Source organism: Vidua macroura, chromosome Z (assembly GCF_024509145.1).
Source record: "Vidua macroura isolate BioBank_ID:100142 chromosome Z, ASM2450914v1, whole genome shotgun sequence".
NCBI classification, from domain to species: domain Eukaryota; kingdom Metazoa; phylum Chordata; class Aves; order Passeriformes; family Viduidae; genus Vidua; species Vidua macroura.
Window position 1 is genome coordinate 76,600,138 of NC_071611.1, and position 14,761 is coordinate 76,614,898.

General features: G+C 46.2%; 1 protein-coding gene across 1 annotated transcript; it reads left to right on the top strand.

Annotated features, from left to right (window-relative positions):
- The first annotated feature begins 1,812 nt into the window (after positions 1-1,812).
- On the top strand, positions 1,813-14,425 carry LOC128822391 (serine/threonine-protein kinase PAK 3-like). The gene is made up of 7 exons (XM_054004089.1): positions 1,813-1,848; positions 2,187-2,296; positions 2,696-2,840; positions 3,670-3,769; positions 4,201-4,397; positions 4,728-4,862; positions 14,384-14,425. The coding sequence occupies exons 1-7, from the start codon at positions 1,813-1,815 to the stop codon at positions 14,423-14,425; spliced, it is 765 nt and encodes a 254-aa protein (XP_053860064.1).
- Positions 14,426-14,761: the final 336 nt, after the last annotated feature.

The window sequence follows — 14,761 nt, forward strand, 5'->3', positions numbered from 1 at the left end:
ACTGGATGGAGACCTATTGGCAGTGGGTGAGTGCAGCCACGCTTACTTCTACAGAACCATGGGCCAGGTATTTTGGTGCTGCAATATCACATGGGAAGTCAGGCAAGCTGCAAGCATCTTCAGCCCCTGTCTTTAGTCTGTCCCTGTCTCAGTGCTGAGGCAGTTCAAGGCATCATGAAAGATCACTGGATGCTGACGACATCTTGCCTGCCTCAAGGAGCAGGACCTGGAAGCCTTCCTGTCCCTCAAACATGTGGCGCCAGTTTGCCTATTTTCCCAGGAGACATGGTTTTGTATGATTCAAAGTAATTTGGCCACACTCATGAAGGAAGAAGAACCTGAGAGAGCAATGTCCCACCTGATAGCTGTCAGATAGCAGCTGTCAGTAGCATTTCTTAGTAGTATTTGGCTGAAAACAACATTCCGTGGTCAGGAAAATAAGAAAGGCTGTGTGGTGTTGCCTGAGTTTGGCAGGTAGGATGAAAAGAGAGTGGTGAGAAGGCCCAGCAGGACTGTATGTTTCATTGCCTGGAAAGGCATGCCACAGGCACAGATGCCAGAAGGAAAAGGCGAAGAAAACACCCGCATGCACAGTCTAGTGTGTACATTTGAGATTTGTAGCAGCCCTTTCTCTTCCGGTTGCACCCAGCTTTTCCCTTGGACACTCTGCGTGGCAGAGGGCTGCTGGGCTGCTGTGCCTTTGGCTGAAGAGTAGACAAAGCCCGGTGGTTTTGAGACACTGCAGGCAGCAGAGAGCTCCTGCCTGGGCTGCCTTTTGCTTCTCAGCACTGACCAACTTCTCTCTTCTTGCCACTGTTCTGTTTCCAGGGGGTTTGGAACCGTTTATAAGGCCTTCAACGCTGCCACAGGACGAGCAGTAAGTGCCAACAGCCCATTCAGATTTTGCAGCCCTTGAGTGCTTTCCCTTGTGATGTGATCCGTGGCCAAAGCTTTGGGCCGCCTGACTCTTTGCTGCAAAGGCTGTCCCACAGAAGCAGCCTGTCCAGAGGCAGGCTGCAAAATGCATTTGGGACAGACTTTGTCCTCCCTCCCTACCTGAATGAATGCAAGGATGGCGGTGGTGCCTTTCGGAGAAGGACACGCTGGCTTGGACTTCCTGGATAAACATGCATAGATTAGCAGATGGCAAGAGCCGTCATTCCAGCCCAACTCCTCTTAAGCCCAGGTTCAGACACAGATAGGATTTCCCATTGTTTTCCATCACGTGGTTCAGTTTGAAAATATAATGCAAGTCCTAAAGAAGGAGAGATCTTGCCTGGAGCAGAGTTTTGCCTTTCAGTCCTAGGGAACCTAGTTCACACACACACACACACACACACACACACACACACACACACACACACACACAGAGGCACAGATCAATGAGAAGAAATTGATGAAGAGCCTTAAATAATACAACCTTGTGTTGATCCTGTGTTGAAGACATGGTGTCTTGGAGAGTGCCGCTGCTCTTTGGGACGATAAGTTCATAGTCCTTGATTCTTGTTTTTGGCTCTCGGCAAATACAACTGCATCTTTCTGGTAGTTCATTATCCACCTGCAGTGCTGCGCTCAGGAACTGCACTTGGAGGGAGGTGGAGGAGGCGTCCGAAAGCCCGAAGCCCTGCTTATGACCTGCCGTGCATCCATAGGGTACCACATAAAGGGTTATTCATTCTTAAAGCCACTAAAGAATTACAAATGACAATAATTCCACGGTGTAAACCATGTTCAAGATTGTTCTTCAGAGTTGCGAAACCCAAACTGAAGAAGTTAGGATGTGCTAGGATTGTAACTTTACTCTGAGTCGCCATGGAGTTCTTTTTTGGACAGCATGGTCCCCGTCATGTAGGTGTGTGTTTCCTTTGGCACCCAGTCAAGAATGGCAGCCATCTCCAAAAGGCTGGTGAAAGCCCCTAGAAATGCTAACGTATTTCCAGTGGTTTCAATTTACCTTCACAGGAGCAAAATTACTTTTGGCTTGCAAAACATGTGTGAATGATAATAGTAGTGATAAACAAAGCCTGTTTGAGAAGTCTGCAGGTGCAGAGAGTGCTGTTAGCTCTTTGTGGTTGATGGTTTAGTGTCCATTTCTACCGAGGTGACAAGGCATCCAGGCCCGTGAGTGCATGGAGTAAGAGGCTGTCGTAATGTCCACTCCTGATGGCTTTTCAATGTCATTGTAGGTGGCCGTAAAGCAAGTTAATCTCCAACACCAGGGCTGCGAGGATGTGTTGAAGGAAATCTTGGTCATGAAGGAATATAAGAACCCCAATATTGTCACCTACCTAGAAAGGTAAATATTCTGGCAGAAAATGGATCTTTCAATTAACATCAATCTAGTCCTGCACAAGGCATGGGAGGAGATTGCATTTTGTCCCCATGAATGCTTCCTGGCAGAAATAGCTTGGAGATCGATCTCAGAAACCTGGCTCTCTTACTAAGCCAGCAGCATGTTTCCCAGGCTCTTGCCTGATTAGAAAACCTTTCTCTTTCTCTCTGACTGAGCTGAGAATACCCACAGCCTGCTTTTCCACGGATGTGCCTTCCTCATTCAGACGGCACAGATGGCATGCACTGGATAGCCTGGGTGGAGTGTGTCTTCATTTGATTCCGTCTTCATTTACCAGTGACCTGGAAACAAAACTCAGCTGCAGTCTTTCCTTCATCCGGCAATTCTGCTGCTCACATTCAGCTCAATTCTGTTGCGTTCATCTTGCAGCTACCTTGTCAATGAGGATGTCCTGGTGGTGTTGGAGTATATGGATGGAGGCTCCTTAGCTGATGTGGTCAGCATGAAAAGGATGGCTGTAGGACACATAGCAACAGTGTGTCGGGAGGTAAGGGGTCCTGCTTGTGCTTGGGATGGCTTGGACAGGCTCGTCCCTCAAAAGCGCTGCAAAGCGAGTGATTCCATGTTCAGAGCTTTCTTTCTGTGTTGCTCTCATGCTTTGGAGAAGAAAGAGCATTGGGAGTGAACTGCCTGCCAGTGTCCCTGCCCTTACTATAGTCTGTTCTTTACTCTTCTAGACCATTGTTGAACTCCCTGTCTCGATTTCATTTGTATTTTCTGTTCTGCACTTTGCCTCTCCAAGCCTTTGCCCAAACCCTTTCTGCATTGCCTTCTTTGCCTGTAAGTGCAAAGGTGCTGGTGTCCAAGTTTTAAACCAGCAGCAAAGCCAAAGAGAGACTCATCTGTCACAGTCCCAACTTCAAAGGATGGCACGGCACCCACCATGCTGCTTGCTACTGAAAACTGACAAATGAGCTCCTTTCAAGTCTGCTGTCGAGGAGGCCCTATAACCCTTGTCCTCCAGCCTCCCACCCGACAGTGATCCCCTTGGTACCCAAGGCAGGAACTTTTTCTCCTTTGGCAAACCATTGCTTGTCCTCCAGACAGGGAGAGCGCATCCAGTGCAGCAGGGATCACTCTGACTGGCTTTGCAGGGGACAGTCTTGAGCAAGGACTGATGTTTCCCTCTCAAGCGCTAATATGCCTTCCCTTGGAAAGATCCTGCTCTCCTCCTCGTGTTGCAGCAGCAAGCACTTCCTCTTGCCAGCGCTCACTGCTCCTTTGAGATCTGTGAATCTTCAGGAGCAGTGTCCTTTTGGGTGTGATGAAATCAGATCAGGCTAACATTTGGCCTCCTGTTTCTTTTTCTCTCCCAGTGCCTGCAAGGCCTGGCTTTCCTTCATGCCAACCAGGTGATCCACAGAGACATCAAAAGTGACAACATCCTTCTGGGCCAGGATGGCTCCGTCAAGCTGGGTGGGTGTTCTGGGTCAGGCGCAGCGCTCCGGGGAGGCGGTGTGGGGCTGCTTTTGAGCGGCTGCCGGGTGCCCAGCAGTGGCGCTGGTGAGAGGGCAGGGAGCACTCTGGGAGCCCAGGGCGCAGCTGTAAGGGGCTGAGTGGTCTAGAGAGCAAGAAGGTAGCAAGAGTAACTTTGGTTTGTGTGTGTGTTCCTTCCAAAGGGAGACAGTTACAGTGTAAACGTTCCAGTGCCTGAGGAAAAGCCAGGGTGGGAATCCTGGGGTGGGGGGGTTGCTAAGTGGACAATTGCCCATGTCCTTGGCTGCAGCCCTGAGGAATGAGAGCCCAGCTGCTTTTCCAGCTCGATTCAGCACTGCATTCTGAGACGTAGAGTGAGGAAGCCTTTTCCTTGGTTCCCTACTTGAAGCAGTGTTTGTTTTTCTCCTCAGCCGATTTTGGCCTCTGTGCTCCGCTCAGCCCTGAGCAGAGTAAACGGAGGTCGATGGTCGGGACCACTTGCTGGATGGCACCCGAGGTGGTGAGAAGAGAGCCATACGGCCCCAAAGTGGACATCTGGTCCCTTGGCATCGTGGGAATAGAAATGGCCAAAGGAGAGGCTCCTTATATTCGGGAAACCAGTGAGAGGGTAAGGTGCAAATACGCTCAGAGAGCGGTGTCCTTCTCCTGTGTGTCCATTAGACAAAATCCCATGCCCACAGCTTAAAGTGCTTCCACCAAGGCCCACTTTTGAAAACGTCCTTGGGGCTCGCATCAGCTGTCAAGGCAAGACCTGTTGCAGCTTGGAAGAGCTGGGGCTGCACTGGAGCCTTTTTTCCTTTGGGAGGGAAGGCTCATCTCTAAGCATCTGCTAGGCAAGAAATTGCCACTGCAGGCTGGAGCTTAAAAGATGGGGTCTAGGTGAGCACTGAAGGATATGGAAGAATCACGTAGAGTCTCATGTTTCCTTTGGCTTCAGGCTAACTACCTGATAGGCAAGCAAGGCGTACCAGACCTGCACAAGCTCAGGCTGCCCTCTGGCTTGTGTGAATTTCTGGGCTGCTGCCTGCAGATGGATGTGGACAGGCGAGGCTCTGCCAAGGAACTTCTGCAGGTACAAGGCAAAGCGGCTGCCGCCCAAAGAGCTGTTCCCTGTCAGGGTTTGTTCCTCGGCCAAACTCCAGGGCTTCCGATGGGCCCCCCCACATAGCAATATCCACTCTGGGTGCTTTTCCAATGAAAACCAAGCAGGATCCAAGACTGGTTGAGATTAGAAGGGTCCGGTGAAGGTCATCTAGTCCAAAACCCCAGTCACTGGCAAAGACATCTTCAAGTGGATCAGGTTGCTCAGGGTCCCATCCAAGCTGACCTTGAATGTTGCCGGGCTTGGGGCTCCTCCCAACTCTCTGGGCAGCCTGTGCCAGTGTTTCAGCACTCTCCTCGTAAACGCTTTCTTCCTTAGAGCCAATCGAGTGTCTTGTAGCTTAAAACCATTTACACTTGTCCTCTTACAATTGGCCCTACGAAAAGATTTGTCCCCATTCTTCTTAGAAGGCCCTACAAATATTGAAAGGTCTCCTTGGGGCTTGCTCTTCTCCAGGCTAAACAAGCACAACTCTCCCAGCCGTTCCTCAGAGGAGAGCTCCCAGCTTCTGGTCATTTCTGTGACCCTCTTTTGTTCTCAGGTGGTGTATTCATGTTTACCTGGTAGCAAAGGAACTGAAGTATTGCAATGCCAGGGACGGGGGCTTGAAGAACACAACAAAAGCAGTCTAGAACCAAGCGGTTCTAGATTGGTCCGTGGGAAGGCAGGGGCTGTGGGGGAGCTCACTGTGAGCATCCGAGGGCACTCAGCTTGTCCCTCCTGCCCCAGCCTTAGAGGTTTCTGCCAGGCAGACGGGGACAGCTGAGCAGGAGTTGTGCCAGCCCCATGTGCTGCCTGGCCCGCTCAAGTAGATGAGAATTGCTGTGGCTTTGCTGCCAGGTTTTGTGGCAGACAAGGAGCTGGTGACCAGGCCATTTCCTTGGCTGTTCCTGCTGAGAAGGAAGATGGCAGCCAGCACAGGAGCGGGGGGCATGCCAAGGCAGACACTGCTCTTCCTGCAAGCCAGAGCTCAGCCCATCTGTGCCCTGCTGCTTGTGTCCTTGCTCCTGGCTTGCTGCTGAAAACCTGCGTGTCCAGCGCTCCTGAGAACAACACGTGCGGTCAATAATTTCAGAGCCCTTGGGAGTCTCTTGAGGACTGCCCAATGCCCCACATCTCTTTTGGACACTCAAATAGCCCATGTCTGTAGAAAAGAGGAGCTGGAATAAGTGTGTTGAGTTTCCTGAAAGGAACAAAACCTTTGGACAGCAAGCAGCAATCCCACAGTGCTGTCAGGACAAAAATGCCAGCAAGTGATGACACCTTGAGGAACGGACTAGTGCAGTTCTGGGCCATGTTTGCCTGTGCTAGCAGCATCCTGGACATGAAGGCTCATGTGCTGATGGTGCCCTCAGGCCGCCTATGTTTGTGTATTTCTGGGGGCTAGAGGAATCCAGCTGGACCCTGTTAGGAAGTCAGTTTGGAAAAGAATGGTTCCTTTTTCCTTTCTCTCTTTTAATTTGGTTTGTTCCTTTTCCCCTTTGGGCAGCATCCATTTCTCCAGTCAGCGGAGCCTCTCTTAAGCCTCTTCTGACAGCCTGATCGCTGTCATCCCTGCAGCCAAGTCATGCAGGAAGCAAAGGAGATGACAAGGAGCACTTCAGCACTTGGAGAACTGAACCTGTGAGAACAGGTAGAAATCCTGAGGGGAGAGGGGCCAGGAAACAGGCAGCCATCAGAGCAGGAAAGGAAGGTGGCATCTCCTTTTCCTCTCACCTGCTGGTCCTGCTTTTGAATTTCTGCTTGGGACAGCATTGCTGGAGGGCACAAAGTCACTACTGACGTGCACTTTTCAGGTGGGGGGTGGTGTGAGGCATGAAGTGTCCACTGATTATTTGGGGAGCTTGGCTGGCACTTCATGTGGAAGTGTCTTCCTCCCCTCACCAGGAGTCAGAAGGGCAGCGTCTGGAGGCACAGCAGCTGCTGGCACAAGGGGAAAATTTCCTGGCAGAGGTACAGAAGGAGCAGGAGAACAGGCTGCTTGAGATGATGCAGTAAATTGCCATCATGCAGCCTGGGCAAGAAAAGATAAGAACCAGAGAGAGTCAAGAGGCACAGAGTGTGAAAAGAGAGTTTGTGTGTTGTTTTGGACTCCTCTGGGCTCCTTCTGGGCACTGTTTCTCTGGACACTGTCTGTCTGGGTGGCATTGTCTCTTAGCTGGCCCTTGGCAAACAGTGCTGGAGAGATTTTTGTGTCTTCAGGGAGCGGTCTGGTGAGAGGCTACCAGAGCGCAGGTTTGAGGAAGGCAGGAATGGCGCTGCAGGCCCAAAGAGAAAGGGAAGCCCAGAGCTTCCCCTCAGAAGGAGGGAGGTGCCACGGGAAGCCCCTGCAGAGCCAGGCTGGAGCTGTGGGAGAGGGCTGGCTCTCAGGCTGCTGAGGAGGTGCCTGAAGCTGCTGAGTACGTCCTGTGCATTCCTTGTCCAGTTGAGCAGTGTATTATAGTGTGTGTGCCTCAGCATGGGCTGTAACACACGTTCCTCCTCGTTTGGTGTTGGGAGAGACATTTTGGACTCCCTACAGAAGCCACTGTGGCACTTGGATGCAGGCAGGGAGCACTTGGGGCATTCCTTTTGCCTTTGAGGGCAGCTGGCAGTGGGTGGGCTTTGCCTGAGCTTCCCTCTACAGTAAAGACAAAAGCAGGGATTGTTTTGGGAGCAGCAGATGGCTGTGACCTAGCCAATGACTCAGAGAAGGTGTGTGTGCTAGTCTGGCCACACTGATCAGAACACTTGGCTTCCTGGATTCCCTTTAGACTCCAGACTTGTCACCAGTCTTTGGAGACAAAATACTTCAGAGAAATTGATTGGCTGTAGGGCTGGTTTCATACTGCTGTTGTTTCTATGACTGTTTGTACTTCTATTATTCCTTCTCCAGATCACATGGGCCCCTGCCATCTAAATCCCAACTCTAAGGGCTTTTCAAATGAAAAGGAAGGAAACTTGCAGCGAAGCAATCGAGGAAGCAGAAGAGATGACCAGGACCACTTCAGGATTACTTCCTCCAAAGGCAGCTCGGAGCTGGACTCACAATAAAAGTCCTATACACCCTCAGGCCTTATTTTAAATGATGTTAATATCAGCACAGTGATGGCTTGGTTTGCTGTTTGGGTTTTTTTTTTACTTTAAAAATATACTAACATTCCCAAATGACCTTAAACTGCTAAGGGTGTTAAACTACTGAAAGAATCCATTAAATGGTACAAGAAAAAAAATTAGAAGTTCCCAGCAGCATACCTGTGCTCTTGCATGAACTTCTACAAGGATATTTGAGTCCTGCTCTTCAAGATATTGCTTTTCTTTCTGCCTGCAATGTTCCTGTGCTTTTAACTGTTCAGGCATTTTCTCAAAAGCCTCCTCCTGCTTCTGCTGAAGGTTTTTTATAGTGTCAGTCTTGTGCTTGCAAATGTATTCTAGGTGAGATATCTGTGTGACAAGAATTTAAGAAGAAATTATTATTTACCTTTTCACTTTGAGTCAAGCACAGACTATTCCAGCAAAAAATCTAAACTGTAATTTCTTCAAAATTTTCATTAAAACTAAGTAAAACCCTTGCACAGCAGATGAATTACTTGGTTCTCAAAACAAAACTGAAATATATTTTGAAACAAAATATTTTATTTGGTTTGGGTTCTGCCATCCTTTTACCACCTTGCAGATATTTGTCACCTTCTTTGTAGGAAACCTAAGCCAGACACTTCGAACATTTTTTTAAACAACTGTATTAAAATTTAGTATATTCGTAAATTAATAATCAAGTATATCCTTTAGAAATTTGTGATGATTGCAAGCAATAATTAAAAAACAGCGTTTAATTTTTTGTTTTATTTGTGGTTTTTGTTTGTCTTTGTTTGGTTTTTGTTTGTTTGTTTTTTCTTTTGTTTGTTTTGTTGAAAAGCCAAGACATTCCAGATTATTATTAAGTTTTGAAACAATTTCAGGGAATTCTAGCATAGAGAATGTTTTCCTTACAAGTAGCTCCTAAGTTTACGATGTGTTTTCAACAAGCATGAAGGGATTCACTCTTGTGGTTTAACACTGCACCTCCCATGCAAATTACATGGAGGAATGAACCAAGCCAACAATGATCTCCAAATGCACATACCTGCACTTTGTTACTAGAAAATATCAGCAAGACACTTCCAGATAGATCACGCTGAGCTGTAGGAAAAACGTTTGGTGCAACACAGTCTAAAATCCCAGAAAAGCTGCTAAGTACATGAGAAGATCCCTAGAGACCTCACAATCAGTCTCAGTAACAAGGCTCAATCAAAAAGCAAGAACAGTAAGACACAAACCCCACAAACACTGCCAACAATATCCATCTCCTTCCCTTCCCATGTCTTTCCTTCTCCCTTTCCTCTTTTACTTCAAAAGAGAAATAAACCAGAAAACAAAGTGGAACCCTGAAGAGTGGCTTAGCCACTCTTAGCTTAGTCTCAGGACCCAGCTGATCTATTTAGAAAGGGTTGTTTGTTTTTTTTTTTTTTTTTCCTAAAAATACAAGGTTTTCTGGGAAGAAAGGCCACGTAAGCTCACTTGCATTAATATCACTCAGAAAAGTACAGCTCCTCCTTCACACAAATACTGACATGTTTTAGATGTCAGGTATTTCTATTGTGTTTCTGAATAAAAATGCCATAATCCGAAAGTTGCAATTAAACAGAAAACCTCAGACTAGCAATCTTTCAAATAGTGCATCTGAGTCGTAAACACATCATTTAAAGATGGTATTCCTGGAGAAAGTGTATTTTGCCTATGGATTATGGTAAAATAAAGACTTGCTTTATGACTGGAAATGACTACATTCTGTGAGTTTCTTCATCAGTAAGATGAATTTATTATCCTTGAATTAGGTGCCTGTGGCGGGTATCAGACAGTCCTTTCAGAATGTCCTGCACAGAAAGTGGAGCTGAGAGACTTGATGCACACTCCAGTCCCATCTAAATGCTCACAGCAACAGCATCAAACTGAGCAGTGGACCAGCCATAATTACTGGTGTTCATTTGTTAATGTCCAAATCCTCTTGGGGGGATGAATACCACTCCTTCTTCTCCTTTGTAACGAGACTGCAGTGTGCACAAATGTCCCTGAGCTCAGCAGAGGCAGCTGATGCCTGGGGACACTCAGCCTCTCGTTAGCCTTGTGGAAGTTCAAGATCAGGGCTTCAACATTCTCACACAAGAGTGCACAAAGCCCTGTCCAAGGTAACTCTTCCAGGGCGACGTCTGAATGTTTGGCAGGCACATGGGCGTTTGCCACGCTCTGGTATAAGTTTAGGAGGATGGACAGCACCCTCTGGAACACAAAGAAAAATTAATTGCTGTAGCTGGGCAATGCTAAAATCAAAAGAGATGCATCATATGTGCAGTAGCGGTGCTGCATGCAGCTGAAAACAAGCCCTCAAAGTTCATTCTCACAGCTTTACAAAATTCCTCAGTTCATTTCTAATGATTGCAGCCATAACATTGCATAATCTTACAGCAGAGTAAGAAAAGAGATTTCACAAAATTTATCTAATTAGACACAGTATGTCTATAAAGTATGTGGATAAATCCCAGTGCTGTCGGGGCCACAGCCGTGACCTGGCACAGATAAAAATTTCCGTGCTCTTAGTGGATGCAATTCATTCTCCCTTGTTAATACTGTGAGGTGCATTCCAACTGTGCCCCCACACAACTGCACAGCACACAGAAAACGGTCCAGTTGGCTGGGCAGCACAACACACTCTGAATTTGTTTAAAAATTGGTTTTGCATGGATTATATACGATTAAATAGCTGGCCAAAACAGGCCTACAGCTCCATCAGTCAAACTCCACAAGCCATGCCTCATTGCTTTACAGTGATTTTAATCAGTGGCAGAATAAATGGATTCAGGTTATAAATAAATTTCAGCTACAACAGCATGCAGTAGAAATTCAATTCTTCCTAATTTTAGAACATACAAGTGACATAGAAACTTTGATTAAGCTAATAGAAAGCTGTTTCTCAAATGCCATGAGGACAAAGTATGTAAACCACCGTATCAGTACAGTCAGAGATCAAGATAAGATTCTCAGACTAGAGTGGAAAGAACATATTCAGGGAGCATAAAAGTGGTATACAAGATGAAAAAACACTGTATAGGTCAGGAAAGCAGGAAGTGAACATGAAGGGAAGAGAACACACTGACATTTTCACACAATTTTGGCACGGGTATAGCAAAGACCAACAGCAATATATTATATGTTATCTATACTTAGTTCCTGCTACAGTCTTCTGCTTTTTCATTTTGGGAGGCAAAGTCAAAGCTGTCTCAATGGAGTAAACAGGATCACATACAGGCACTCCTGCTTCCCAAACAAATACAAACAGCTTTGGGAAAAATACAAACCCATCGAAGGCAATAAATACCTGATTTCATAAGGGAACCACTAAAAATGGGGGAGGTGGATGGTGGGCACTGCTGCCCTTGGAGTCGTGAGGGGAACCCTGCCCACACTCCATCCCCACAGATAAGAAACACTCCCCTGGGGAGCACTCTGGGGTATGGAGAGGACGTAGACAATATGGGACTGGTGTAATTGCACCAGTTGGCCGAATTATGTTCTTTTCAAATTGGTGTCACATCTCTTCTAGGAATTAATTGGGCCTGCGTGGCTTTAGACCATAGCTGATTAGATTGCTTATAGTAAAACTGAACACACAATGTTGCTTTGGAAGACCCCAGTTCTTGGGCTTCTTGTGGTGCATGTGGTAAAATCTTTGTCCACTCATCCCAGGTGCCCACAGGGTTGGGCCTCTTACCTGTATAGGGATAATCTTTGGATGCCAAAGGGATTCCCAGCAGGCATGGGGATAAAGGCTCTTCCACGCTGCCCATGGCCATGCAGAAACTGTCCTGTTGTAAAGACTTCACAAGAGTGACCCATATATTTTGCTTGGGCTGTTGGATGATCCAGGCAGTGCTGGTGCTGACAATGATCCAGGGCAGCCTCACAATCATGCTGGAGAGCATCTTGATGTTTGTCTGGGTACTGGGCTGTAACCTAAAAATTGTTACAATAAATAAGGCACCTTATTTATTGTAACAATTACATGAATCCCTCTCTCTCCCCTTTTCTATGTGCATGCCTCTATTCCACGTTCCCCTGTTCCCCCTTCCTCCACTCTGCTTTCCCCATTTTATTAGTTTAACAAAACAAGGAAGGGGTCAGGGGAAAACATATGGAAGGCTAAAACTGAGTGAAACTAGGAGAAAAGGGAAAAGGAGATCAGGCAAAGTAAGGTATTGGTATGAATGTAAGTAAAGAAATTAGTAAAAATATCATCTTTGATATTTTACAATTAGTAGACGGGCAACAATATATCCAACCCATGAGGGAACAGGGAATGGAGAAACCAGGGGTCAAAGAGCCAGAAGTCCATGGGCGAATCTGTCTTTTACTCCCAGGAGGACTACTCTATGCTAGCTAGTCACTGCCATGGCCAGGGCAGAAGACTTGGGAATTGACTGAGAGAGGACACTCTCTCAGTGTCCAAGGAAGCACCCTGTGCTGCCTACAGGCTGACACTTGTATCTCTGACTTGCTGCGTAGGCCACAGGCTTACCCTGGGCTCTCGTCTTCAGTTGCTTTGATTTTTCATAAACAGGCCGGAGCTTTTTAAAAGATCCTAGCCTCATTTTGCCTGTTTTTAACATTTATGTTTACGCTTTGGTTTAATCCCTTCATAAATGGGGACAAACATAGAAAAAGTCCCATAAAACAATCCAAAACTGGCCTGGCCAGGGCGGAGCCGATGAGGCGACCGGCGGGTGGCCGGGGAGGGGGAAAGGGGCCTGGCTCGCGGCAGGACCGCCCGGCCCGGCCTGGCCGAGACGGGGGCCAGGGCCCTCCACCTCCTCACCCATCGCAAGAGACAGTTCCCGGGTTTTTTTGTCTTTAACATGCGTGTTTCACAGAGCCGTGTCCAGCTTCTCAGTGGTTCAACAGACTGTCACTTACAAAAAAGCTTTGCATCACTTCCCTGAATTTCCTCCCATTCCCAACCAGGACGCCCATCCAAGTCCACTGCCTTCCCAGTCCCATATTCAGAAAACATTTGTTAACTGATTGTTATGAATAATTGATGTAGTTATTGACTTCCACTATTATTGGCTTTAGTAAATTCTTCTGATATAGTACAGTTAAAAATGGGACCACACTCCCGGTACTAAAAGTGATTTCAGCATTTATTATAATAAAAAGGCCTAAAGCAAGGGGGCCCGCAGGCCGAGCAGGAGCGTTCCTGTTGAGGATGCCGCGGCGCTGGCACTGGGTCTTCTTGAACAGCCATGTCCTCAATGTTCCAGGTGGAGCGGCACGAATTCAGTGGGTCAGATGCCCCTTTTTATCCTGTTTTTTGTCCCTTTGGATTTGTTTCTTTTTGGATCCTTCATTTGCATGAAAGTTTAAGGGGCTTCATTGGCCCATTACAGTTCTGTCCAGGCTGGCTGGTTTCACTTGGGGGGTGGTGCACTTTACTTAGGTGTGTGAAAAATGCATATTATGTGATTGTCTTTTCACAAATATCAAAATGAATACTATACGTGTTATGTTGGAAAGTTATGTTAATTAACTTATTAATTTTGTATTAATTTTTTTAGTGCTGTATTAATCCTTTTAAGTAGTGTGGTAAATATAGTTTTAGGCTCTAAGATAATATTAAAATAGAAACGATGCGATGTAAGATACTTTTTTTAACTAGCTCAAGGAATGGATAAGATCATCATGAAATTCTTTGCACAGAAATAACAGCAACAAGACACTAACATTTCAAAAGAAGAATTATTGCCTCCTTATCAGGAAGAACCAGACTTCTTCCAGACTTCTTGGAGCCAAAACACTGATTTACAAGATGAGGGGGGAAGTTGACAATAACCAGAAAATACCCTTTGTTTGGAAAGAATTTGTGAATAATGTATGAGATAGATAAATATGCAACAGGCATATTGGGTTTGAAGGGTTAATCCTTTGTTAGCGAGGTATGCTTTTGTGGCTTAGTGCCCAAGAGCATACGGATGTCTGTTATTCTTTGCTTTTTATTGTCTTTTGTTGTCCTAACTTTGATTCTCCAAATTCTTATTGTCCTGTTTTTATTACTATTCTTTACTATTAAACTTCTAAAATTTTAACACAAGTGATTGGCGTTTTTCACAGGTGTAATACAGTATGCTGAGTACCGCGTTTCTTATAAATACCCTTTTAACCCCTTTTACCATAACCAAACTAACAGCACCTGCTTAACAATTATCAACTATTTTACAACCCTTTCTAACCTATTGTTAACAATTCCCCCCTCTAACTATTTGATCAGGCTTCTAGCCTGCATCAACCTTTTAAAGTTCCACTTCTACTTTTCTCAGTTGCTTGTGGAAAATGAGATGTTCAAGCATATCTCTGGCATTCTGATCACTCTGTTCTTTTATTACGGTTACTTTTTCACCATTTTTCCCTTCCACGTTACCTTGCAGCATGATGCTGCTTTGGACAATGCTGGTTACTATCTGGACTAGACATGGAATTACACATGGTAGAAATATTACACTTGCTAGTGCACACACCACAAAGAAGACCAATTTCTTCCACAATTTGCCATTCCAGGTGAACGAGTTGTCCCACTAATCAGATTCTCCAAACAAGTGTTCCAACACAGGTTAGTTTTCTAATATTTTGAGTAACGTTTTTAATTACATGACTGTGGTCATCGATCTCTAGGCAGCATTCTGAAGTATTAAATTTTCCACAGATCCCTCCTTCCTCTGCGAGGAGGTAGTCTACTGCCAATCGAATCTGGTAAATTACTGATCGCGTTTGCTGTTGCTGCTGTTTAAGAGATCCATGGTCAGAGT

What these genes read in the sequence shown, in the direction of transcription:
- LOC128822391 (XM_054004089.1), top strand. Translation starts at nt 1,813, where the DNA reads ATGGAGTTCTTTTTTGGACAGCATGGTCCCCGTCAT. An exon ending in GACAGCATGGTCCCCGTCAT is followed by an intron (nt 1,849 to 2,186) that starts GTAGGTGTGTGT and finishes ATGTCATTGTAG; the next exon opens with GTGGCCGTAAAGCAAGTTAA. An exon ending in ATTGTCACCTACCTAGAAAG is followed by an intron (nt 2,297 to 2,695) that starts GTAAATATTCTG and finishes GCTCACATTCAG; the next exon opens with CTCAATTCTGTTGCGTTCAT.